General features: G+C 39.7%; 1 protein-coding gene across 2 annotated transcripts in view; it reads left to right on the top strand.

The window, feature by feature from the left end:
* Positions 1-22,358, top strand: part of TESPA1 (thymocyte expressed, positive selection associated 1) — a 34,771-nt gene extending 12,413 nt beyond the window's left edge. For both annotated transcript variants that reach the window (XM_030938951.1, XM_010357573.2), the window contains 8 exons: positions 4,529-4,578; positions 5,205-5,258; positions 6,015-6,051; positions 6,295-6,393; positions 8,494-8,702; positions 9,209-10,017; positions 11,182-11,281; positions 21,749-22,358. In XM_030938951.1, coding sequence (XP_030794811.1) covers positions 4,529-4,578; positions 5,205-5,258; positions 6,015-6,051; positions 6,295-6,393; positions 8,494-8,702; positions 9,209-10,017; positions 11,182-11,280 — 1,357 coding nt within the window. In that variant the 3' untranslated portion in view covers position 11,281; positions 21,749-22,358. The remainder of the gene's footprint in view (positions 1-4,528; positions 4,579-5,204; positions 5,259-6,014; positions 6,052-6,294; positions 6,394-8,493; positions 8,703-9,208; positions 10,018-11,181; positions 11,282-21,748) is intronic.
* Positions 22,359-24,717: the final 2,359 nt, after the last annotated feature.

Genomic DNA, 24,717 nt, shown 5'->3' on the forward strand with positions numbered 1-24,717 from the left:
CTAGGATTTAAAATGCTTACCAGATATGTACAGGGGAAACAGTCAGTTCAGTTAATGTCCTTATCTCATTAACTACTCTTGAATCATCAATTCATGTCAACAATTATTAATTACGCTTTTGCTAACTGTCTGATTATCTGAATAACCTAGAAGGGTGTCAAGTAGTTTAAAATATGCTCCTTGACTTAGAACATTTTTCATTCTAATTGAAAATAATAAATTCACAGAAATACAAGATAATAAACTCTAGAACTCATCTTTCTTCATTCATGCTCTACAAAGATAAACCCTGAACCAAAATGTATGACAAAAAGGTGGTCTGGTTAGTGAAAAGTCTCCAAGATTTGAGCCTAATTCTTGTGCTACTAAGTGTTTAACCAACCATAAGCAAATAACTTAAATTCTGTTCATTGTAGACACCTGATCTATAAAGTGGGACACTCAGAATAATACAGTCTAAGGGCTCTCGTGAGGTTTAAATGAGATAATATATGTGTATGTGTTTTGTGCTTTTAATAGTGACTGGTGAGTTTTATAAAGGAGGAGTTTATACCTACCCATCATTCCACAAAATGTCTGTCTATATCTATCCATCTATCTACATCTGTTTATTTATCAGAAAAAAAATGCCCAGAAATGATACATATTAACTCCTGGAAGGTGATTACCTGGAAGAAGGAAAAGAATTGACTTTAGCAGTAAAATAAGACTTTAGCTATATCTTTAATATTTAATTTTTTATTTTATATTATATATTACTGAATATTTTATTTTTTCTGAAGCAAATATGGCAAAATGTTTACATGTGTGAAAATGAAGTGACTGGAAAAAATGTATCTGCTACATTTTCATTATATATCTGTGTTTTGAAAAGATTTCAAATATTTAAACTTCAAAACAGCCATAAAGAGTTAATCAACATACTTGCATTTGTCTTTGGAAGGGGAATTGTTGGAGTCAGAAAATGTTCCAATTTCCTCTGTTTTCTAATTCTGTCTAAGTATGTGATACTTCTTAATTGCATGGAAAAGCTAGACAAATTAAAGGATGATAATGACGATGATTGATAGTGAGAGTACACTTGACTTTTGGTAATAGATAATAAAGAAGATAGAGGGAAAATGCATTCTAAATATGAGATTCTGAATTACCACAATATTCCATACTCCAAGACCACAGAGAAAAGAGGATAAAGAAGGAGCCCGCATTTACTGATTATCTGTCCACTCTGCTGCCGGGTGCCCTGAGGGGCACTTTTCAAATTTTGTTCCAAGACCACATAGTTTCAATTTTTCTTTCCAAAGCCAAACATCCTTTGGTAGCAAGAGCATTTTCTTTTCTGACAAGCTCTCCAGGAGAGTCCACCAACATCTCAGGCAATTTAGTGTCAATGTTTCTCAGTGCAATTGAATCTAGCGGCCGACTATTCGCCGCAGGATCTGATCATGCATGTCTTTGCAAACTATGCCTCTCCTTTTTTCTTTCTCCTCCTAAGCTCTCGGGATTTTCTGGGACATGACTGTGCTGCTCATGAATCACCAGAGGTGGGGTTGGGAGCCCAAAAATCATCTGTGTGGGCTTCAGCTTAAATCTCTGCAGGCAGGTAGCTATGGAAACATCTAGAAGAAGCTAAAAATAGCCGTATACTTCTTCCCACAATCCAACCCCTCCTCCCTACTATTTGTTTAGGAACTGGGTATACAGGAAGAGCAATATCTTGGCTCTTTCACTTGAGGCTTAAAATGATGCTAAGGAATTTTTCAGTGCAAGGGTGGGAAGAGGGGAGCAGCTATAGATCTAGTCCCTGGTCATTGATTTTATGGCCTATCCAATAACCCATGGAAGGCCTGGAACTTGAGTGATGGCCATAAAGTCTCAAATCATTGTGCTCAGTGAGAAAGCATCAACAGCTCCAGGCCCATGTCCACACTTCTGTTGAAGGTTCCACAGACTTCCCCAAAACCCATCAGGGGCTGTTCCTCATAAACAGAATAGAAACACTTGTAAGATTATAACTAAAGAAGAAAAACGTAGGATGAGCACCCAATAAAAACTTGTATCCAATGAATACAAGTGAGTTTTGCTTTGGACAAACCAGAAATTTTATCAGTGACATTTTAAATGTAAATTGTGTTGAAGTTCAGCATACATATCAGTAACTTTTTTCTTTTTAATATAAATTATATTGAAGTATAATATACCTACTGAAAAATAAATGAGTATTAAATATATAACTGAGGCCAGGCACATGGCTAATGCCTGTAACCCCAGCACTTTGGGAGCTCAAGGCAGGAGGAATGCTTGAGCCCAAGAGTTCAAGACCACCCTGGGCAACGTACCATTACTCCATCTCTACAAGAAAAAAAAACAGTTTTTAAAAATTAGCCAGGCATGGCAGCACCTATAGTCCTAGCTACTCAGGCGATTGAAGCAGGAGGCTCGCTTGGACTTAGGAGTTCAAGGCTGCAGTGAGTTATTCTCACTGCACTCCAACCTGGGAGACAGAGTGAGACCTTGTCAACAAATAAATAATAGGCAAATAAATAAATACATAAATAGCCCAGTGAATTTTCACAAAGGGAATACACCCATGAAACCTAAAGCAGAGCATTACCAGCATTCCAAGCGCCTCCTTTCCATCCCTTCCATTCACTATCCTGCCTCCAAGGGTAACAAATACCCTGACTTGTAACATCATAGATATGTTTGGGATTATTTTGAACTTTATAGAAATAGTCATACAACACGTACTGTTTTATGTGTGTTTCTTTTGCTTAGCATTATGTTTATGATGCTTATCCATGTATTCGCATGCAGCAGTAACTCGTTCTTATTATTGTGCATTATTCAGTTGTATAGTTATTATGTAATTGTTTAATTTTATAATAAACAGGGATTTGGAGGCTTCCATTTCTTGGTTATCACGACTAGTATTTACTTGGGGGAGCATATACAGGCATGTCCACTGGGTACAACCTAGAAATGGAATTGTAGTCTATTTAAATTGTACCTCTAGTAATAGTAGGCCTTAGTAGTTGCACTACTGTGCAGCTACAACACAAGTATTAAATGCAGTAGTAAATTGCAATATTCCAGTACTTGACTATATTAGCTATCATGCTGTTTTTAGTAGTAATAGTAAATATTATATATAGTTACACATGTTTGTAGTATTATGCCACAGCATATTTTATGTAGTTATATATTAGGAAGACAAAAATATATTTATAGTTCTAGGTGCATTATTAGAGTTGCCTATTCTTAACGAGCTTGCCTATTATTTCACATTTTATAATGAACCTTTGATGTAGAACCTGCTTCTATGAATTTTCATAAGGACATACAAAAACTCAGATTTTGGTAAACATGGTTGGTTTTTTCACTATTGAAATGAGTTACAAGCAAAAGATATCTATATATGTAATGACTTATTTTGTAAATGTAGACAGAAATTGACCTACAGATATTTGGTTAGTAAGCCCATTCCCACTGTTACACATGCCGTGAAGTGATACTCCAGTAGCCTGAGAGTAATCTGGATTGCTGGAGACTGATGAAGAGAAAAGCTCCTTTAGGACCAGCACCAGTGGACGCTCTCCAGTTTCCCTGCTAACTCACGTTTCTGACCCTTTGCCCTCCAGCCTCCACTTGAGATTACGTTTAAAGCACCATGAACAACTTCCATGTAAAAAGCTTTAGGAAAGCAAACTCTACAAAATTCACAACATATCAGTGTTTGAAGTAGACTTAGATGATGATAATATCTAGGGATCCAAATTCCCTTACATGATATTCGAGAACAAAAGAGCCACAATGAGCCGGGACTAGAATCTAGATGTGCTGGTCCCATTTCAAAGCCCTGTCACAGATTACTTCACACACCTGTTTTTGATAGACAGAATTTCTTCCTTGTTTGTAAAACTGAGCTGTCTCTCACTACCATTTATGCTGATTTCTGTTTGTTCTTCTGGTGGAGATGGTAAATGTTTGATAAGACCATGTCTGAAAATTTTAAAATATCTCTAACCAGGATATGATTTCTTCTGTTTCCTGAATGACATGATATTCAGCAATAACATGGTTCAGAGAGAAGGAAGGAAGTGTGGGTAGTTAAGGTGATCTAAAAGTTTTAAGAAAACCTAGAAATTTATATTTGCAATTTGGAAATTATGACACGCAAACCCCTGCTTCTATGAATGTAATTATCCAGTTTTGCTTCAATATTCTTTCTTTCCTATTTTACCTAAAGATCGAAGAATCATTGCTAAGCTGACTTTTGTCTTTTAGTCCTGTGGCCAGGACAACAGAAGTACAATCTAAAACATAGTGCATTCCAGCCCCGGTTTCCCCAACTATTTCTGTGAATTTTTCAGTCAAGTAACCACTCTGTCTTTGTTTTCTCCAATATAAAAGCAAATTAAATGCTACTGACTCTTATTGGAAAAGAATATAAACATGCATGAGCTTTTAAAAGCTCCTTGGAAAATGTAGTAAGTGACTTCAACCTATAAGACTGTTTTTGGTTTAGATACTCTGAAGAAGGACTTTCTGAGGAAGCAGGACAGTTTATCTACAATGGTGAGTATAGGTTCTGTCCTTCTATTGTTCTTCTACCTGGAGAGTGATATACCTGTGTGTGTGTGTATGTGAGTGTTTATGTACATGTACATGCATAGGCATGCAAAAGAGTACCTGAGTGTTCTTAAACTGGCTGCAAAACACTGTTTGTGGTCACAAGGCTTCAGGAAATCCAGAAGAAAATGCTGGCTCAGAGCCCACAGGCTCACTAATAGTCATAGGCTATCTTCTGCTAGGGGTTGCTCAGATAACAACCACTGCTGTAGGATAAGAACTTTTATATAGTTCTTATATATTTATAATATGTGTTTATATGGGTGTGAGTGCACACCCCCACGTGTTTGCTGTTTGGCAGAGAATTGTGTACATAACTATGTGATATAGGGGAAAGGTTATAGGTGAATGTATGTATGATTCTTTCTGAATCAAAAGTGAATATGACTTCTGAGGTGGTATATGTACGGTTTGTGGTAATTTGACAAACATGTGGATATCTAGTATGATTATGTGGTTGTGCAAGTCTAGTTTAAGGGCATATGAAGATGTTTGTGTATGCAGGGGTGTGTGTGTGCATGTGTATATGTTCCATCCTTATTTTCTGTGACCCTCACCTGATTATTGGACAGGCTTCTGCAGCCATGGGACCAGCTTTGAAGATGACTTGACCCTGGGAGCAGAGGGTAAGTGGCACAGTTCTCTGAGGTTGGGATGAGAACGGGATGTACATTGGATGAGTTCTGGATAGCATGGAAGTGCAAAACTTCAAAAAGAAACAGCCCATCCCTGGGGTCTTATCTATAGGGAAAGGGCAGTCTCATTATTATCTAACGTAAAATACAGAAGGCATCACATGCCCAGAAACACTTCCTCATCAGCCTATCATGACTCCTACTGGTTCATCATTGGAACTTTCCTTTGACCCCTGGGACAATAACATATAAAATTACTATAACATTTGCTGCCCAGATATCTTTAAGACTGTTTTCTGTACAGAAACTCCAAACAAGTGTGTGCATTGGGTGTAAAATAGAGACGATACTGCAGGAGGAGAAGGGCATCAGTAAAGAATGAAAGCACAGCAACCTACCAGGGTCTCCTGGGACCTGTAAAGGGTTGTGTAGGGGGACAGGAACACTAACCAGGAGGACCAAATGACTCTATCCTTTTTAGCACAGAGGGGCTCTTGCCTAGACATCAGTCATGGGTCAGAAGTTCAGAGGCTTAAGGCCAGTTACTCTCTGGCATATCTGTCATTATTCCAGAACTGTGTTAGGTAATCTTGAGGCCCCAAGAAGTGCAGAATTCACGGGGTCCAGCTAGCCTGTCATAGTGACCAAAGGAAACGGAGGGGACTGAGTTTTAAGTTCAGAGGGGCAACGCAGGTGATTTTCATTTTCCCTTCTAATTTGTTCTTTGCTTCTCTGTTTCTTGTCCAGCCACACTACTGGCCGCCAATGGCAAACTCTTCTCCAGGTAAGTGTTAGGTTCAGCCAGGGCAAATGATGTCTCCTTTAAAAATCAGTGAATTGGGGTCGGTCAAAGAGATTAAAATAAAGAGCTAAAGATTCACATTAGAAAGTGAGACTTTCCAACGAACAACAACTGCATAGACTAAAAGGTACCCATCAGGGGGTGAATAAGCCCAGCAGGGATTCCTTGAAGTCAGGGTGCAAACTGGAAATAAAATTTGTATGACATCAGCTTTGATCTCTGCAGGAGTTTCCTCGAGACAGCCAGGCCTTGCCAGCTACTTGATCTTGGCTGTAGTTTAGCTTCCAGCAGCATGACTGCGGGGACCAACAGGACTAGTTCAAGGTAGGTACTAAAGTTTGGCAGGGTGGAAGGGTGGAGAAGATGAGAAGCATAGGAGAATAGAACCAAGAGCCATGGCCTGTTTTTTCTCAGATATCTTACTGGAGCTTTTATGTACTTTTACTGCATACTTGAAAAATGTGACCATATTTGTTTCAAGAATTATAAAAGATGCAGAGGAGTCTTCTCAGAGCTGAAAACTATGTGTAAAATACAAGTGTCTCCTCCCACTGAAACTTGTACCCAAGAGGTACAGTATTGGTACCATCACAGTTCCAAGACTCAGAGTAGGTGCTCAGTAAACAATGTATTGATTAATTGACTAATTTGCTGATTGAATGAAGCAATAAAATATTAATTCATTCAGACATGCAGGCCAGGCAATGACTGTATGGAATTTGAAAAAGATGAAGCAACACTATTCACAATAGCAAAGACGTGGAACGAACCCAAATGCCCATCAGTGATAGACTGGATAAAGAAAATGTGGTACATATACACGAATACTAGGCAGCCATAAAAAGGAACACGTTCATGTCCTTTGCAGGGACATGGATGGAGCTGGAAGCTGTTATCCTCAGCAAACTAACACAGGAACAGAAAACCAAACACCACATGTTTTCACGTCTAAGTAGGAGCTGAACAATGAGAACACATGGACACAGGGAAGGGAACAACACACACTGGGACCTGTCAGGGGGTCGGGTGAGAGGAGGGAGATCATTAGGAAAAATAGCTAACGCATGCTGGGCTTAATACCTAGGTGATGGGTTGATAGGTGCGGCAAACCACCATGGCACACGTTTACCTATGTAACAAACCTGCACATCCTGCACATGTACCCCAGAACTTAAAATAAAAATAAAAATAAAAAAAGAAAAGATGAAGCAGACAAATAGCTTGACCCCAGGAGCTGAATGATTTAATAGGGTGGGCAAAATATGCACACAAATAACTCTTTAAAAAAGATGAAAAGTCTGGAAAACTAGTATGATATAATGAAAACTATCTGAAATTTGAAGTCAAACTTTGAATTTGAGACCTGGTTCTGAGACTTAAATTTTGTCACATGACCAGGTTTAGTAATTTATCCTTACTGAGCCTTAGTCGTAATTCACACCCTAGTTCAATTTAATCAGAATGTCTGGAGATGGGATTCAAATATATGCATTTTTAAAGCCTGCAAAAGTGGCCCTTACATGTAGCCATGGTTGAGAAGCACTGATCCAGTTTTATGCCCGCAATTCACAGATAGGGAAACTTAGGACCATGAAGATAAAAGCTGGCAAGCACAAGAGTAGATCCAGGGATTCTGACTGTCCAGCTATTAGCTAAACAAGATGGTCCCTATTTGATCAAAAAGCCCAGAATACTTTCTGAAGAGAGTGATAGTGATTATTCAAAGCCTCAAATAATAATAGCTTCCCTTAGCCTCACCGTTTGAAACACAATTACTAAGCTCTAGTGTCACCCAGGTTGGTGGAACTCCGATTTAGACGTAAATCCAGGTTGATATGATACAGGGAGAGCACATGCATGCGATTTTCTGTGACTCAGGACTTCTGTACTGAAAACGGGCTAGAAAGGAGCATACCTCTCAAAATCAGGTTTTGGATGTACTTATTGATTACTTTTTGCCCTGAGGTCAGGAATAAAAATGTTGACCTTCAGGGGTTCTGTGTTTCTTACACATTCATTGCTTAGGCATCCCACACAAAAACCACTGGGCAAGTCGGATGACAAATTTGGGAACTGAGCATTTAATGATTCAGCCATGAAATTTATTTGTATCTATACTGCTCTTCATTTTTCAAAATCCTTTCATATTTACTTAAATTTTTATCCATCTGCAATAAGTTGTTCAAAGTACTGTTCTAAAATTTTATTCAGTTTTTATAACTAGGGTTGGATTGTAGTTTCCATGTTTCAGACAGGTAATTTAGATTCAGAGAAGTGAAAGCTTTTCTCAAAGTCACAGTGAAAAGCAGAGAAATGAACAGAAAAGAATTTCAGTCTTCTGACACTTTTATTAGATATTCTGATGTTCTGAATTAACATATGTCTCAAAGTTGTCCCTTATTTACCCAAACTCCCTCATTTCAGCATCTCAGAGATTCTCGACAAAGTGCAGGAAGATGCAGAAGATGTCCTCTTCAGTCTGGGCTTTGGCCAAGAGGATCACAAAGACACTTCTCGGATACCCGCCCGATTTTTCACCACACCCTCTCAGGCCAAGGGCATTGATTTCCAGCTCTTCCTGAAGTCCCAGGTGCGGAGGATTGAAATGGAAGACCCCTGCCTCATGCTGGCCAGTGAGTGTCCCTCCCAGACACCTGCTCTATTTCCCTTACCCTTTAGATTTTCACAGCAGGACTCAGTGGTTTCAAATCTTGCTTTCTCTTGGTTAGCTTTGACCTTTTGCCTATTGTGTCTATTTCCTCTTATGTTGTCTTCAATGAAGATGGAGAACTCTGTCTGATTCTTTCTCTTAAAGAAATAGCCTTCAAGATACTTCAGGCCATTACTGCTTCCTTTAGGCCTTCTTGCCTTTTGGTGAATCGTATCAGCATGATGTCTATAAATCTTATCCCTCTTTTTTATTTCCCAGTTGGAATATCTACATGGGATGGGGTGTCAAGAAATCATGAAATTCAAGAAAAAGAACCCTGGGTGTTAGAAATCTAAAAGGGAGAAACACTAGTAGGAAAATTGGAAGCTTCTCCTTGAATTTTGAGCTTTGGGGAGCCTTCTGAAGGGAGAGATTTAAGAAAATTTGCTGATGAACCCCAGACTCACCATCTTTAACTCTTTTACCCAGGCAGGTTTAAGCAGGTGCAAACACTGGCTGTCACAGCTGATGCCTTCTTCTGTCTCTACTCCTACGTGTCTAAGACACCTGTCCAAAAGTTCACACCATCCCACATGTTCTGGAATTGCAACCATCCAACTGATGTGCCATCCATCAGGATTCTGTCCCGAGAGCCTGAACCCCACTCACCCAGAGACCGCCTTCGGAAAGCCATCTCCAAGATGTGTCTGTACACATGCCCCCGAGATCGGCCACCACCACCCCACAACACCCCCAAAAACGGTTTGGACCAAGTTGTGTTGGAAGCAGTGGACAAAGTGAAAGAAGAGAAGCAGGTCCTCCAACAAGACTCTGATTTGGGACAATTCTCACAGGAAGATCCTGTGCCCCCTGTTGAGGGTGAAAAGTTGCCCACTTCTCCCTATCCATGTGTCCTCTGCTGCAAAGAGGAAACACAGCAGGGGATGTCCACAGTGCTAGCACCATCGCAAACTCTGGATTCGAACCCCAAGGTACCCTGTTGCACACATTTTCTGCCCACAGAAGATCCACAGTGGAGCACAAACCCAGCTCACATAAGGAGAGAGCTGTGTAGTCTACCAGCCACCAATACGGAAACCCATCCAGCCAAGGATGAGACTTTCTGGAAAAGAAAGAGCACAGCAAGAAAGAGCCTGTTCCAGAAGAATCTCATGGGCAGGAAGGTTAAGTCCTTGGACCTATCCATCACCCAGCAGAAATGGAAGCAGAGTGTAGACAGACCAGAACTGCATCGGTCTTCAAGCCAGCAGCCACAGGACACTTTTGACTTGGAGGAAGTAAGTGGGTTGGAGGTGAGGGAGAGACTGGCAGAGAAAGGCTGTAGATTCTTTCCCAGAAGATGAAGGGTTAGGACCCTTGGGGGAAAAAAAATCCAGGCTTCCTGTCCTAGCCAGATATATACTTTCTGATTTGAATTCAGGTTTAATATACAGGGAGAAAGAGAAAGAGGCCTGGTTTCCTAAGAGCAGTCAAGTTTTCAGAGCTCCTTTGGTAATACTTACCTGATCTGATTGCCACTTAATGTTCTCATTAAGTACACCTGTCATTACCATTGGCTGTGGTCCTCATAAGATTACAAATGGAAAGCAGTTTTACACAAAGCTAACCACTCTTAAATAAAATAAATTCTCCCTTACCTTGACAAATATCTAACCATAAAGACCTAGAAGTCCAGATTTCAATCTAGGATTCTCAGACTCTTAGGACTTCTGTACTAGAACGTGACAGTGTGAGCAGAACCACTCCCCAGCTCCTGACCTGTCCCCTTCTCTTCCCATGCCCAGACCTGTCCTATACCATCAGGGACCTTGCATGCCCATGTTTGGTCACCCGAGCCTGCACATCCAAATGCCACAAGCTCCCACCTACACAAACAGCCATCGGTCATCATTTGGGCCTAGGTTGCATACAATACTGGAGAGGTCAGCCCTTGAGAGAACAGTCATCAGTCAAAACCAGCGCACATTCCTGCAACCGGCTTGGGGCCATTTGACCAGCAAACTTTGTGATTCTGGGTAACCAAAGAACATTCTAAAACGAATAGTGCAGGACACGTGGGCACATTCTCTAAGTCCACCAACTCTTTACATTGTCTAAGTCCAGCAACTCTTCTGACCCTCTAAAACTCAGAACTCCTCTTGCCTGGGTCTATGGAAGGTACTTCCATGAAGTATTGGGATCTCTTTAAAAAACTTTTAAATCCTTGCCACGAAGGAAGCCGTGATTATTTGAAATATCATTTGCATGTATGTCACCTCTCCTTGAATGTAGAGCCACACCTCAGCTCCTGCCTTCCTCATTACTGTGTCCCTGACACCACAGAAGAGGCTGTCTCTCAAGTACACTCAGCCTCCTTCCCCTACAGCTACCTGCCACCTGCACCTTTCCTTACCCCCTTTCCCCCTTGGCTCTGGCTGAGTTCTGTGGGATCTTGGTTACAGGTGCAAAGCAACAGTGAAGAGGAGGAGAGTCAGAGTCGCTGGCCCAGCAGACGCAGGCACCAGCCCCACCACCAGACTTTTGCTGGCAAAGACTCGTGAAGTAAGTGGGCCTCTCTCGGGCAGTTCTCAAACCTGGCTGCACATTGTAATCAAATGAGGAAGGTTTTAAAAAAAATACCCATAATAAAGGGTCCCACATCCTGTGGTTCTGATTTAATTGGAAACCAATGACTAATTATTTTAAGCTTCCAGGTGATTCTATTATGGCTGGAAAATACTTCTCTAGATCAATGATGCTCAGGCTTTGGCAGCCACCACAATCACGTGGAGGGCTTGTTAAAATACAAATGACCGGATCCCAACTCCCAGAGTGTCTGATTGAGTTGGCCTGGATAGAACCAAAGAATTTGCATTTCTAAGAAGTTCTCAGGTGATGCTATTGCTGCTGGTCTGGTAATCACAGTCTGAGAAATGCTGTTCCTGAGACATTGTGTAGAACTTTAATATTCAAAATGTAGTCTACAGATACAAGCAGCATCAGCATCCCCTGGGATTTTGTTAGAAATGTGGACTGTCAGCCCCTACCCCAGACCTAATGAATCACAGTTTTACCAAGATCTTTAGGTTAGATAATTCATTGCATATTGAAGTTTGAAACGTATTGTAGTAGAAGTTTTGTAACAGGTGAGGACTAGCCATGGCAATCAATATCCCAACACCTGCTTTCAGCTATGTTCTAATCAGCCCACATCATTGGACTCAGGGCAGACTCCTCAATGTACCTCCCAGTCGTGCTCACTTAGGGTCTGATCCCCTTTCTGCAACTACAGTCTGATGAACATACCTCTCCCTCCCCTTGTCAAAGCAGGAAATGAATTCCACACTGTTATTTATTGCAGCTAAAATTTCCTGCCTCCAGATATGAGTTTTTCAGTATTAATTTTCTTTCAGAGGTATCTCTTATACCTTTAAATAGTTTGGCCAGTAATTTATTATTTAAACTAATGAAAATTAGTCTTCCTGTAGTTTTAACCACCCATCTACTACAACCACAAAGAAAATGACATAAGGGATAATGGTATTTTCCCCAGATAGTATAAATTAAAATCTTTATTGAATTAAGTAAATAAATCTTGCTTAGAGATTCCTTTGTTTTGGATATCTGGGTACCATTTTCTGCATTTTCTAGTCTAATTGTTTTCTTGGCTAATACTCCAAAATATCAGTGGTACTTGCTCAGACACACAAATATATTTACAACTCTAACTGTTTTAATTCTAATTCTCTGTGGTTTTAGGAATCTAAAACTCTTCTTTCTCTTTTACCTACTACCAACATCTCAGGGTATATGAATCATATGTATATACTTAGTCACCCACAAAAGAGGTAAATAGCAGAAGGCATCAATATGTCATATGCACTTCAGGAAGTTTCAGATGGTTTCAGTTGCTGGTTTGGCACGTTAGGAGTTGGAAGTGGCCACTCTGCCCAAACAATAAGTAAAAAGCTGAACAGACTGAAAAATTAGTAACCGTTCTAGACCCATCAGAGAAGTGGGTCACAGGGCAAACCACTTCCCCTCAAATTAGACAATGGGCAAATACAAAGATTTATGACTTATCGGAGCAAAAACCCCAAAGCATAAACTCCCCCAGGAATCAGAACCACAGTAGAGAACCCGGACAATAACCTAGGAATTACTGGATGCTCAGCACGGACCAGTCTGAGAAATAAAAACTCTAGGGAAACCCAGTCATTGGGAGGCCCCTTATTTCTGGGAGTCTTACTTCTAGGAGCTCAACCAGGTTCTCACAGGAAATACTGGAGAAAAATCCCCTAGTGTTTCCAATAGGGGACGGGAGAAAGGAACCATTTTGAAATGCACCAGAGCATTCTATTCCTCTTAACAAAGTCTTCCCTCGGGAGAAACTAGATACCAAAAACCTAACCGGATGAGGTTTTATCAGAGACTAACTGACCCGAAGGAAGGGAAACACGCAACTCCAGCCTACTCTAGACAACCCGTCCCATCAAAGGGGACAGAGAGGACTGAGAAGCACAGGTGAGAGTCACAATCCAGAGGCACAGGCTCACTGGAAGACTCAGACCTAAACATAAGACCTTGGAACACTTCCTTTCTCCCTAAACCTTACCACCACATTACTAAAAGCCTATTTACATCCATTTCTTTTACTCAGTACATCGTGTCTAGTTATTAAAAAAAAAAAAGACATAGTAAAAGGCAAAAACAGGTTGAAGAAACAGAGAAAACATTAAAACCAGTCTTAGATATGACAGGGATGTTAGGATTAGCAAACTGGAAATTTAAAACAACTCTAATGATAAGGGTTCTAATGGATAAAGTAGTCTGTGTGCAAGAACAGATGAGCAGAGAGATGGAAATCCTTAGAATAAAAAATAAATGCTAGAGATAAAAAATGGTGTCACAGAAATGAAGAATGCCTTTGATGGGCTTATTGGTGGACTGGACATGGCTGAGGAAAGAATCTCTGAGCTTGAGACTATAGCTATAAAAACCACCAAAACTTAAAAGCTAAGAGAAGAAGACTGAAAAAAAATAGAAGAGAATATTCAAGAAATGGGACAGTTACAAAAGGTGTAACATATGCATAATGGAAATTCCAGAAGGAGAAGAAAGAGAGAAAGGAATAAAAGAAATATTTGAAACAATAATAATTGAGAATTTCCCCCAAATGAATGTCAGATACCAAACCACAGATCCAGAAAGCTCAGAGAACACTGAAAAAATAAACGCAAAAAAACCCCAAAAATCTACACCTAAGCATGTAACTTTTAAACTACAGAAAATCAAAAATAAAGGGAAAAATCATAAAAGAAGACAGAAGGAAAAAACACCTTACCTATTAAAGAAGAAAGATAAAAATTACATGCAAATTCTTCTCAGAAAATGTGTAGTATATACTCCACAGGAAGGTTCTTGCCAAGAACTGAATATACTCTAAAATACAGCACTTTGCTTAAGTGTTGTTTGTCCAGCAGATGTCAGGCTTGCACAAGAAAAATGCCAAGATGTTCCACAAAGCAGGCTGTGTGCAGGATTTATATGGTTATACACTTCTGGGCAATCTATGCAATGCCCAGAATGCAAGTTCCTCTCACAAACCTGTCCCAACTTTGTCTAAAGGTTAGCATTTTAAAATATCAGAATTGAATTGCTAGGGAGAAAGTACTGCTAGGAGTCACACATTTCCAGTACCTAACTAGATTCCATTTTCTGCCTGTGATGGGGCTTCATTACAGCAGGAGAGATAATGGTTTAAAATGCTGTATTTTATTGATTCTAAGGCACACATTTTTCCACATTTTAACATCTCTGAAATTAGGTTGTGCCTTAAAATTCACAGTGTCAGCCAATTTAGTTGTCTTTTTTTGCCTCCTTAAGTGAAATGTAAAATAATTATCGGTCTTACAAAAGATGGTTTATCATAATCAATGAAATAGAATAAATTTATAAATTAAATACACTTTTTCTCTCAAGTAAATTAGGAAAATATTTTGTAGAATTTTTTTCTATAATTACCTAGAAAAATAAGAGATCTCTTCTTTCCTGACACATCTTTGGCTGAGGAAGGGGTCACAGTAATTCCCAAATTTTTCCAATGTCCTGTGCATTTGTTTAACCATCTTTTCACAAAGCTATAACCTATTTCTCTCAATCCACTCCTCTATTACCCTTTAAGAAATCTCAAGAAGAGGGGAGAGCTATAGCAACAGCTCAGTACTGCCAATATTAAAGCCTGTGTGATAAATATGGAAGGGGGACGTTCACTCCCCACAATCAAAGGCAGAGCTAAGTGGGATAATTTTTTCAGTTCTGCTGGGAAATAGTCCCACTTCTCCCTTGTTCCGAGTCTGTAATTATTTCCTGGAGATTAATGATCTTCCATTATAATGTCGTTTCAAGTCCCAGGTATTAACTACTACTTGTTAGTAGTGGATAGGAAGTGGTAGCAGCACTCAGCCAGCCACCGTGTAGCATTGTGCAGCCTGTGCATTGCCCAGAGACACCCAGCTGAGCAGGCAAATGGGAATTAGAATCCTGCTCTACTGAGCTTGCCATCCAAAAACTCTAGGGCTTTCATCTTCTAAGAGCAAGTTCCAATTTTTTCTAATTCATTCACATGAGGTGAGTGCCTTTCTGTAATTAGCACAAGGGCACTGCTGTGGTTTGAATGAATCCCGCAAAGTTGATATATTGGAACCTCAATCCCCAATGCAGTGCTGAGAGGTCAAACCTTTGAGAGGTGATGAGGTCATGAGGGCTCTGTCCTCGTAAATGGATTAATGTCACTATTAATCCATGTGGGAGAGGATTCGTTATCTCAAGTGAGCTTGTTATAAAACCGAGTTTGGCTGTGTCTTGCTTTCTTGCTCTCTCGTGCTCTTCTCCCTCCATCTTCCACCATGGGGTGATGCTAGAAGGAGGCCCTCACCAGATGCGGGCTTTTAACATTGGATTTGCCAGCTTCCAGAATTGTAAGAAATAAATTTCTCTCCTTTAAAAATTGCCGTATCTGTGGTATTGTTATGGCAACATGAAATGAAGTCAAACAGGCACCTTTTCTATTGAAAGAGGACCTTGACCCCCAGCCAACAGCTTTCTTCACTTGCCACCTTCTCATTTAGTGTCTGCTTGGAAAGAGGTTTTAATCTTCCTCCAAGTTCCTGAGGAAGGATGACCCACATCTTTCCTCATGATTTCCACCATGCTCAAAAATGTCAAGTTCACAGCGCTTTCTATTGGTTTCCTGTGTTGACATTTAAACTACTTGACTTTTATCATGCTTATAAGAGGCAGAGCCAAGGAGAAAGTTTTTATATTTTGTTGTTCTTTTTGTTTCTTTTACCAGATCTGAGGTAGCACAGGCCAATATTTATTCTCTTTGTGAAGTGACCATATCTAGAGGTGGAAGTTCATTTTTTTGGTCAACCCTGCTGATGGCAGCAGAAGAGACAGGAGGGACTAGGGGGGAATGTTCATTCAGAGCACAAGACAAAGAAGAAAACTAGTTTAAGATACCCCCAAATGATGGGTAACTCAAAGCACTATCTGTTTTGTGGTTGGTGGAACCTATGTAAGTTGGGTAGCTGCAGTCTTCTCTTTGATGTATGATTGTTCTGTATGATAATATTACCAATAACAGCAAATATATGTAGGTATTACTACATAGCAGACAGAATCCTTAGCACTTATGGATATTAAATCATTTCATCCTATGATATAAGATCTTTCATTATTCCCCATTTTATAGATGATGATACTGGACACAGTTATTTTTATATCAGAATAAATTCTGAAGAGGGACTGTCAGATGTGAAGTGTAGGAAGAGATTAGACAAGGGGAAGGGACAGTGGGAGCACATCATGAAAATGTGAATATTTTTCCACCTCATTTACAATTCTTACCAACATTGTTTTGCTTCTGTTGGGAAAATATAATTAAAAACAAAATCTCCTCCCACCCCAGGAAATCGCTCCACAAAGGTGCAAAAGAAAGAAAGCAGTTTTATTTTTGAATAAGCATTGAAGCAGACTATGATATGCATTACAGAACATCCACTAAACAGATTGCAAAGACAGAATGAAATCTTACCCTTGTACGTAGCCAAGCAGATACAACCCATTACATGGCTGTTGTCAAATAAAAATACTTTGTCCTCAAGTAAGAAGACTTAACAGAATCATCTGTGGCTCACAGTTCACCCTAGACTTACCTGGCAATTGGAGTGGCCATCTGTGTCAGTCAAGTGGCTTTATGCAAAGAAAAAATAAACTTCTCATATTTTTAAGGCAGGAAGTGGTTTTGCAAGTTAAAACAAAGTGCTTAAGTTAGACGCCCACCTGCCCATGGAGACTGGAAGAGAGAGGTTCTATCTTCCTTGATAATTACATCTCAAAGGGATGGTTGTCAACCTTTGCCCATTTTTTTAATTGGATGATCTATTTGTTTGTTTTGTTACTAAGTTGAAGACGTTTCTTATATATTTTGGAATTATCATTTATTGAAAGAAGACATACAAGTGCCCAACAGGTATATCAAAAGATTCTCAATATCACTAATCGTCAAGAAAATGCAAATCAAAATCACAATGAAATATTACCTTAAACGTGTTAGGATGGCTATTAGTGAGAAAAAGAGATGTGTTGGCAAGGATGTAGAGTAACTGGAACTTCTGTACACTGTTGCTAGGAAAGTAACATGGTGCAAAGGCTATGGAAAACAGTACTAAGTTTCCTACAAAACTAAAAAGTGGAACTACCATATGATGTAGCAATCCTATTTCTGGGTATTTATCCAAAAGAATTGAAATCAGGATCCTGAAGAGACATTAGCACTCCTATTTTCACTGCAGCACTATTCCCAGGACTAAGATGTGGAAAGAAACTTAATGTCCATCAGTGGATGAATGGATAAAGAAAATGTGACATATATATACAGTGAAATATTATTCAGCCTTTAAAAGAAAGGAAGCCTTGCAATATGTGATGGCATGGATGAATCTTGTGGACATCATCTCTCTATATAAGACTTACATAAGACAGTATTTCTGAAAATGCTATACAGTATAATTACTAGAGGCTCTTTCTACCAGAAGGACTGTGTAAAGTAGTGTGGATGAAGTCAGGACCTCCTCTTCTCTGCACATCCTCAAAAGCAATGCTTACATTGCTTTCGATGTGAATGTTGACACCTGAAGTTGTGTGCCTTGGCAGCGTTGGAAGTAGCCTTGGTGATCCATTTGAACTACAACTTAGAAAATGGGGATTATGCCATGCAAATAGAGATTATCTTTCCGCCTTCCACAGCCAAGGAAAGAATGAGACAGTATAGACAAAGGGAAGACTGAGGAAGAGACAAGAAGATACAGAAGTCTTCTTTTGTCTGTGGTTTTGCATTTTGTGATTTCATTTACCTGAAATCCATTTTATACTTGAATGGGCTCAGGAAAAGAAAAGGACTTAACAAGATCATGCAACTAGTTAGTATCAGAGCCAGAACTAAGGCCCAGGTCTCCTGAAATTCAAGCCAATGCCATTTTGATCACAGTGTATGGCCCTGATTGAGCAGGAGTTTAGGCTGTTACTGTGGATCAGGGCAAGCCTCACTACCTGTACTTGGATCTGACCTTCATCTACTGTGTGCCTTGACCCTTTAAGCTAAGTAGCAATTCTCTCACTACCTTTGTCACCACTGAAATGTACTTGCCTTCTTATAAACTCACCAGCAAGAGAAGCATTATACAGAATAAGCAGAAATGTTCACAGGATGCTTTGAGCACATAGTGTAGTGAAAAACATGACAAGAAAATCAGTAATTATTAATACTTTTCATTAAATGCCATAAGGACCAGAAATTAACCTCTCAGAAGATCACATTACTTTTTTTAACGATGTGTGTTGGCAAAGATGTAGCAAAGGTAAGTCTGGACAGATGCGTCCAACATTGAACAGGGAGAAGACGACTGAGGAGAGTAGAAAAAGGAAAAGCAGAATATTGATATCCCAGGCAGAGAAAAAGATAAGTTCAAAAACAGGTGAATGGAATATCACATTGTGTTCTGAAACTACACCTTATGCCTAGTGGGAGAAAGGGGATGTGCTGGAGAAAGATCAAAACTGAAAATAAGAAAGATAAATAGAAAGGAAGTTATAAAACAAAGTCTCCTGTGTTATTTTAAGTGTTTTGATTTAGTCTAAGATAGGAACCCACTGAAAAATTTACAAAGGAAGTGATGTGATTAAATTTGTCTTTTAGAAAGATGATTCTGGCAGAAGTATGGGAGATGGACTGGGTAGGAAGCCAGCGGAGTAAGGAAAATAATTTAAGAATCGACTGCAGAAACCTAAGGAGAAATGTGATGATCAGAAATAAGCTGAAGGCAGTGGGAATGGAGGGGAGGATGAGTGAGATTCTGAGATATTTAGAAGGTAAAATGTCTAAGCCAGGACTGATTAGACTTGTGTTTGGGGAGGAAAAATGGAATAAGGAACAGAAAGAAAGATAGGCATACAGGTTTCCTCTTGGGCGATTAAATGGATGTAAATATCATTTTATTAAGAATGAAGTAAAATAGGAATAATACTTTGGAAGGCAAATATATTAAATTATAATTTTCAAAAAGGTAAAATAATGACTCTCATGCAAATGTAGATAAACATGTTCAAAGACTTTACTCAACTCATTAATTACTAAAGGTACCAGCAATATGCTTGACCTGGTCCAAAGACTATTTGAGAAGTCAGTTTATACAGAGAGATAACTTAATAGATTGCCATATTAGATACAAAACTGGTTAATATTCAGTAACAGCATAAACTTTATCTCTCGGATTACTGGTTCCACTGGATGGAAATTCTTTGCATCTCTACCCAACATAAATCTCTAAAGTAATCTCTGTCCTTGCAAAATTGTAAAATAGCAGTGTAAATAGAAAGTCAAGATTAACACTGTACTGAAAGAATATCTAGTTATCTTGTTTGACTATTTAGAAAAAGCTGATGTGTTCGTATCTGAACATGGTGAGTATAAGGTACTTCTAAAATACTATAAAAAAGAGGCCCATGTCTTCATTGGTTTTCTGTTGCTATAATAGAACATTACAAGCTGGTTATTTTACTTTATAAAAGAAATTTATTTACTACAGTTCTGGGAGCTGGGAAGTCCAAGGTTAAGGGACCACATCTGGTGAGGGCCTTCTTACTGCTTCATAACATGGCAGAGAACATCACATGGTAAAAAAGCAAGCGGATGCCCTCTCAGCTCTCCCTTCCTCTTCTTATCAAGCCAACAGTCCCATCATGGGGCCTCAACCTGATGAGTTTATCTAATCCTAATTGTTTCCCTAAGGCCTCACCTCTTGATACTATCACGATGGCAATTAAATTCCAACATGGGAGGGCAAACTCAAACAGCAATCCATAAGGCAGTTGGATAAAGGAATCTAGAAATTGAGGTTTTTGGAGTTCAAGGCTTACTTATAATAGGTGAAGGCATGAGGAAACATAGCTTACCCAAGAAAGTATGCAGAATCTGAATCTGAAGTAAAAAAGAAACTTAGAAATATTAATATTTAAGGATTTATCAAGAAACAATGTATATAAAGGAGTAATATTGATTAGAAAAAAAAAGTTGCAAATAGAAACCAAGTGATGTTTCTCTCAAGAAGGAGGGTGTAGTCTTCAGTAACATTTACCATAAAATATCCAATAGGAAGGAGAATACAAAGATACCATTGTATTTGTGACTAGATAACAATTACTAACCTTGATAAGAATACTTTTATTTGGGTGACAAGACTTTAAAATATTAATATGAAAAGTGAGGAAGAAATGATGAAAAGAAAGTAGGTAAATAATTTTTTTCTAGGATGGGGAAAGTTTAAGCATACAGTAAATATTTCCCTGGAAGGAAAGAATCAATAGAATGGGAAAGGCCATGGTTTAGGAGGGAAGGGATTGTATTAGTCTGTTCTCACATTGCTATAAGGACCTACCTGAGAGTGAGTAATTTATAGAGAAAAGAAGTTTAATTGGCTCATGGTTCCACAGGCTGTGCAGGAAGCATGGCTGTGGAGACCTCAGGAACTTTCATTCATGCAGAAGGGGAAGGGGAAAGAAGCACATATTCACATGGTCAGCAGGAGAGAGAGAGAAGGGGGAAGTGCTACACACTTTTAAACAACCAACCAGATCTCATGAGAATTCACTCACTGTCATGAGAACAGCAAGGGGGAAATCCGCTGCTATAATCCAGTCACCTCCCATGAGGTCCCACCTCCAACACTCAGGATCACAATTCAACAGGATATTTCGGTGGGGACACAGAGCCAAACCATATCAGGGATGATGATGGTGTGAAGTCACTGAGAACTGGGATGAGATGAGATCCAAGGCACTTTTGGAGGGTGTAGCTAGCCATAAAGTAGTGTGACAGATATTTCTCTGAGATTAGAGGAAAGACAAAATGGAAAAAAAATTATATGTGTCAATACAGTTATATTGGTCATCTGGAGAGGAAGTCAAGAAAAATTCTGCCTATTTCTTTCTCTCTTTTTCCTGTAGGGTTATTACTAAAAAGTGTGAGTCAGGAAAAGAATGGTAAAAATTTGAGAACTCTACTATGGGGAAAAAACAAGAGAAATAATTATTAATAAAAAATGCATTGCTAGTTGAATAGGTGAATAATATTAGACTCATTTCAAGGTGCAGAACATGAATTGATAGTGGTTTAGTGATATTCTCCAACAGTGCTCAGCAATCTATACAAAAGAATAAAGGTATACATATATGCTTTTATAAGTATTAAACAGTAAGAGGTAAATTCTTGCAGGAATCTCACCTCATGATGAAAAGAGCAGAAACCCTAAGTCACGTGACTCTTTGCTGCTGCTGCTAATGACTTTAAATATCACTTATAATACTGAGAAACATTTCCACAGCTGAGGTATGAAAATTCCTACTAACCTCAGTACCCAAAGTTGTTTCAAAAATGCATGATATGTATCTTTTTTATTCCCATTGCAGGCTTTCTCCACCACCACAACAGCATGTGGTCTGACAGAGGTGACTTCATAGAACCTAATTCCAACCTCTTGCAGGAAACTGCACTGCCCTCAACATCCAGCCCCTACACCTTGGTCCTCCAAACCCCCAAATTCTGCAAGAGAAAGGCAGCATGGTACATGGGAAAGAAGACCAGACTGAGCGATTTGGAATCTACATCCTAATGCTGCCACAAGCTGCATGCACAGAAAAAGACCTTAGGCACATCACTTCATTTCTCTGTACACTGGTGTATCTACTATGTATGTATTAAAATATATAATATGGACCACAGTAAACTGAACAAAGCCTTAATTTTCTCCCAAGCTTTGACATTGCCAAGGGCAGTCAGGAGACTTCAGGATCAAGTTTAGGGGACAAGTTTGTTTCTAATACTTTCAAAGGGCCCAAGCTAAGAGAGGAAGGACATCTCACTTTCTGGCTCTAAAAGCATGGTTCATCTCACAGTAGGATTCCCTCTATACCTCTGTTCATCCCTGTGTTCCTAACTAAATTCCAGAAAATCTTCCACAACACTAGAGTCCTATCTTTCTTCTTGAGACCTCCCTTGAAGAAATCAACTTGGAGGCTCCTCCTTAAATCCAGTTTCTTTCTCAACCCAAAATTTTGCATCTTTATAGAAAAAGAGATAAGTAGGATTCAGAGTCTCTTCTCCTAGCCATTGTGGGGGAGGAAAACACTATTTCTGCTGGCAGAAAACAATACAAATAATTTTTTTTTTTAAATCATGGCATGTTTTTAAAGCTAATTAACAGCTGTAGTTTGCTTTGGAAGTTAAATGTTTTGTCAATAAACAGGGCTTGAGCACAAGCAGTGCTTTCTTAGGCAGTATGTGGTTTCAGAGCATCTTGGACACATTTCTCCGCTGAGAAAATGTTAGTATTAATAGGATGGGAGAAGTAAGATACATGCATTTCCAGAAGTGTATTATTTGGCTGCCTAATAAATTATGAGACAAAAAAAAAGACAGGAAGAGAGGGACTTAAAGGAATTTGAGGGAAATCATAACCAAAAGTGAAAAGGAAAAAATTACACCAGACGTGATAAACAGAAGTTGATTTTGTTCTGATACTATTGCCAGCATTAGGGGAGAAGGCACAAACTAAATCTGATACCTAGTGAGGCAGAGACAAAGGGCTAGGGTGGAAAAATTTTAAACCATCTGTGTTTACTAATTCGCCATACCAAAAGAAAAAAATGAACTTTCTCCTATTAAGATAGTTTTGCAATTTGGAAAAAGCCCCTATTCCAAGTTTCCTACCCTTCCCACCCACAGAAACCAGGAGACAGGGGCACAACCTTCCTTGATGTTTGCATTTCAAAGAGGTGGTTCTCAGGTCCTAGAGAAAGATATTCCTGAGTTGTAAAACTGGAAAGAGGCTGGGAAAAGATTTACATCTCAAGAAATAGAAAGAACTACCATAAATTTTCTAAAGCAAATATTCTTAAGGGAGGTCAAGGGCCTGAAGTCAGGAAGAAGCCTATTTGGGCAATCTGAGGGGAAAGTTAAGGCTATCTTGGTCACGAGAGAACAGAAAGAGCTGAGAGTATTTCATTTAAAGAATGATAAAGTCCATTCTCACACTGCTATAATAAATACCTGAGACTGGGTAATTTATACAGAAAAGAGGTTTGATTGGCTCATAGTTCTGCAGGCTGTACAGGAAGCATAGCAACATCAGCTTCTGGGGGGGCCTCAGGGAGCTTTAACTCATGGTGGAAGGCAAAGTGGGAGCAGGCATCTTACATTGTGTGAGCAGGAGGAACAGAGAAAAGGGGAGGTGCTAACACTTTCAAATGACCAGATCCTATGAGAAGTCACTCACTATACAGTACCAAGGGGAGATGGTGCTAAACCATTAATGAAAACTCTACCCAGCAATCTAATCACCACCCACCAGGCCCCACCTCCAACAATGGGGATTACAATTTGACCTGAGATTTGGGCGGGGATGCAGATCCAAACTGTCAGGCCTCTGAGCCCAAGCTAAGCCATCATGTCCCCTGTGACCTGCACGTATACATCCAGATGGCCTGAAGCAAGTGAAGAATCACAAAAGAAGTGAAAATGGCTGGTTCCTGCCTTAACTGATGACATTACCTTGTGAAATTCCTTCTCCTGGCTCAGAAACTCCCCCACTGAGCACCTTTTGACCCCCATCCCTGCCTGCCAGAGAACAACCCCCTTTGACCGTAATTTTCCACTATCTACCCAAATCCTATAAAATGGCCCCAACCCATATCCCTTTGCTGACTCTCTTTTCAGACTCAGCCCACCTGCACCTAGCTGATTAAAAAGCTTTATTGCTCACACAAAGCCTGTCTGGTGGTCTCTTCACAAGGACACACATGACACAAACCATGTTAAGAACCTGAGACTAACAGCATCCTTGATCCCATCTCCATGAGGAAATGGGTTGGGGCTGCAGAATGAGGCAATCCCCACATTCAATTCTGCCAAACACTACTCCTCAACAACTGAAAGTGGACAACTGAAAGGCATCTAGGGAGCGTGTCTATCAGAGACCTCATTTTGGAGGTAGTGGGGTATGGTCAAGATAATCTCCTCTGTTCCCTAGGGGCTTCCTAGTCTCTAGTCTCAGGCCACACAGTCCATGAGGAGTGACTGATAGATCTGCACAGGGAACTCTAGGGAGGGAGAGAGAAACAATGCATGCTTCCCTGCTGCCCTACCCTCTCCACCCACGTCAAATATTCTGAAAGAACTGAATTGGTGAGAGTGAATCTTTTGCAGCAAGTTCTATTATTAACCCTAAGAACAACGACTTCCCTTGCTCCCCTGCTGCCTTAGCTCTCTCCAGAACTGCCTGGCTCCATCTCCTCCAATTGACTACCAGGGAGTACCAGACTCCTCTGCCAGCCTCCCCAGCCACAAAATGTCCTTAAGTGAAGGGACGATGAGGCAGTAG

Source organism: Rhinopithecus roxellana, chromosome 10 (assembly GCF_007565055.1).
Source record: "Rhinopithecus roxellana isolate Shanxi Qingling chromosome 10, ASM756505v1, whole genome shotgun sequence".
Taxonomy (NCBI): Eukaryota; Metazoa; Chordata; class Mammalia; order Primates; family Cercopithecidae; genus Rhinopithecus; species Rhinopithecus roxellana.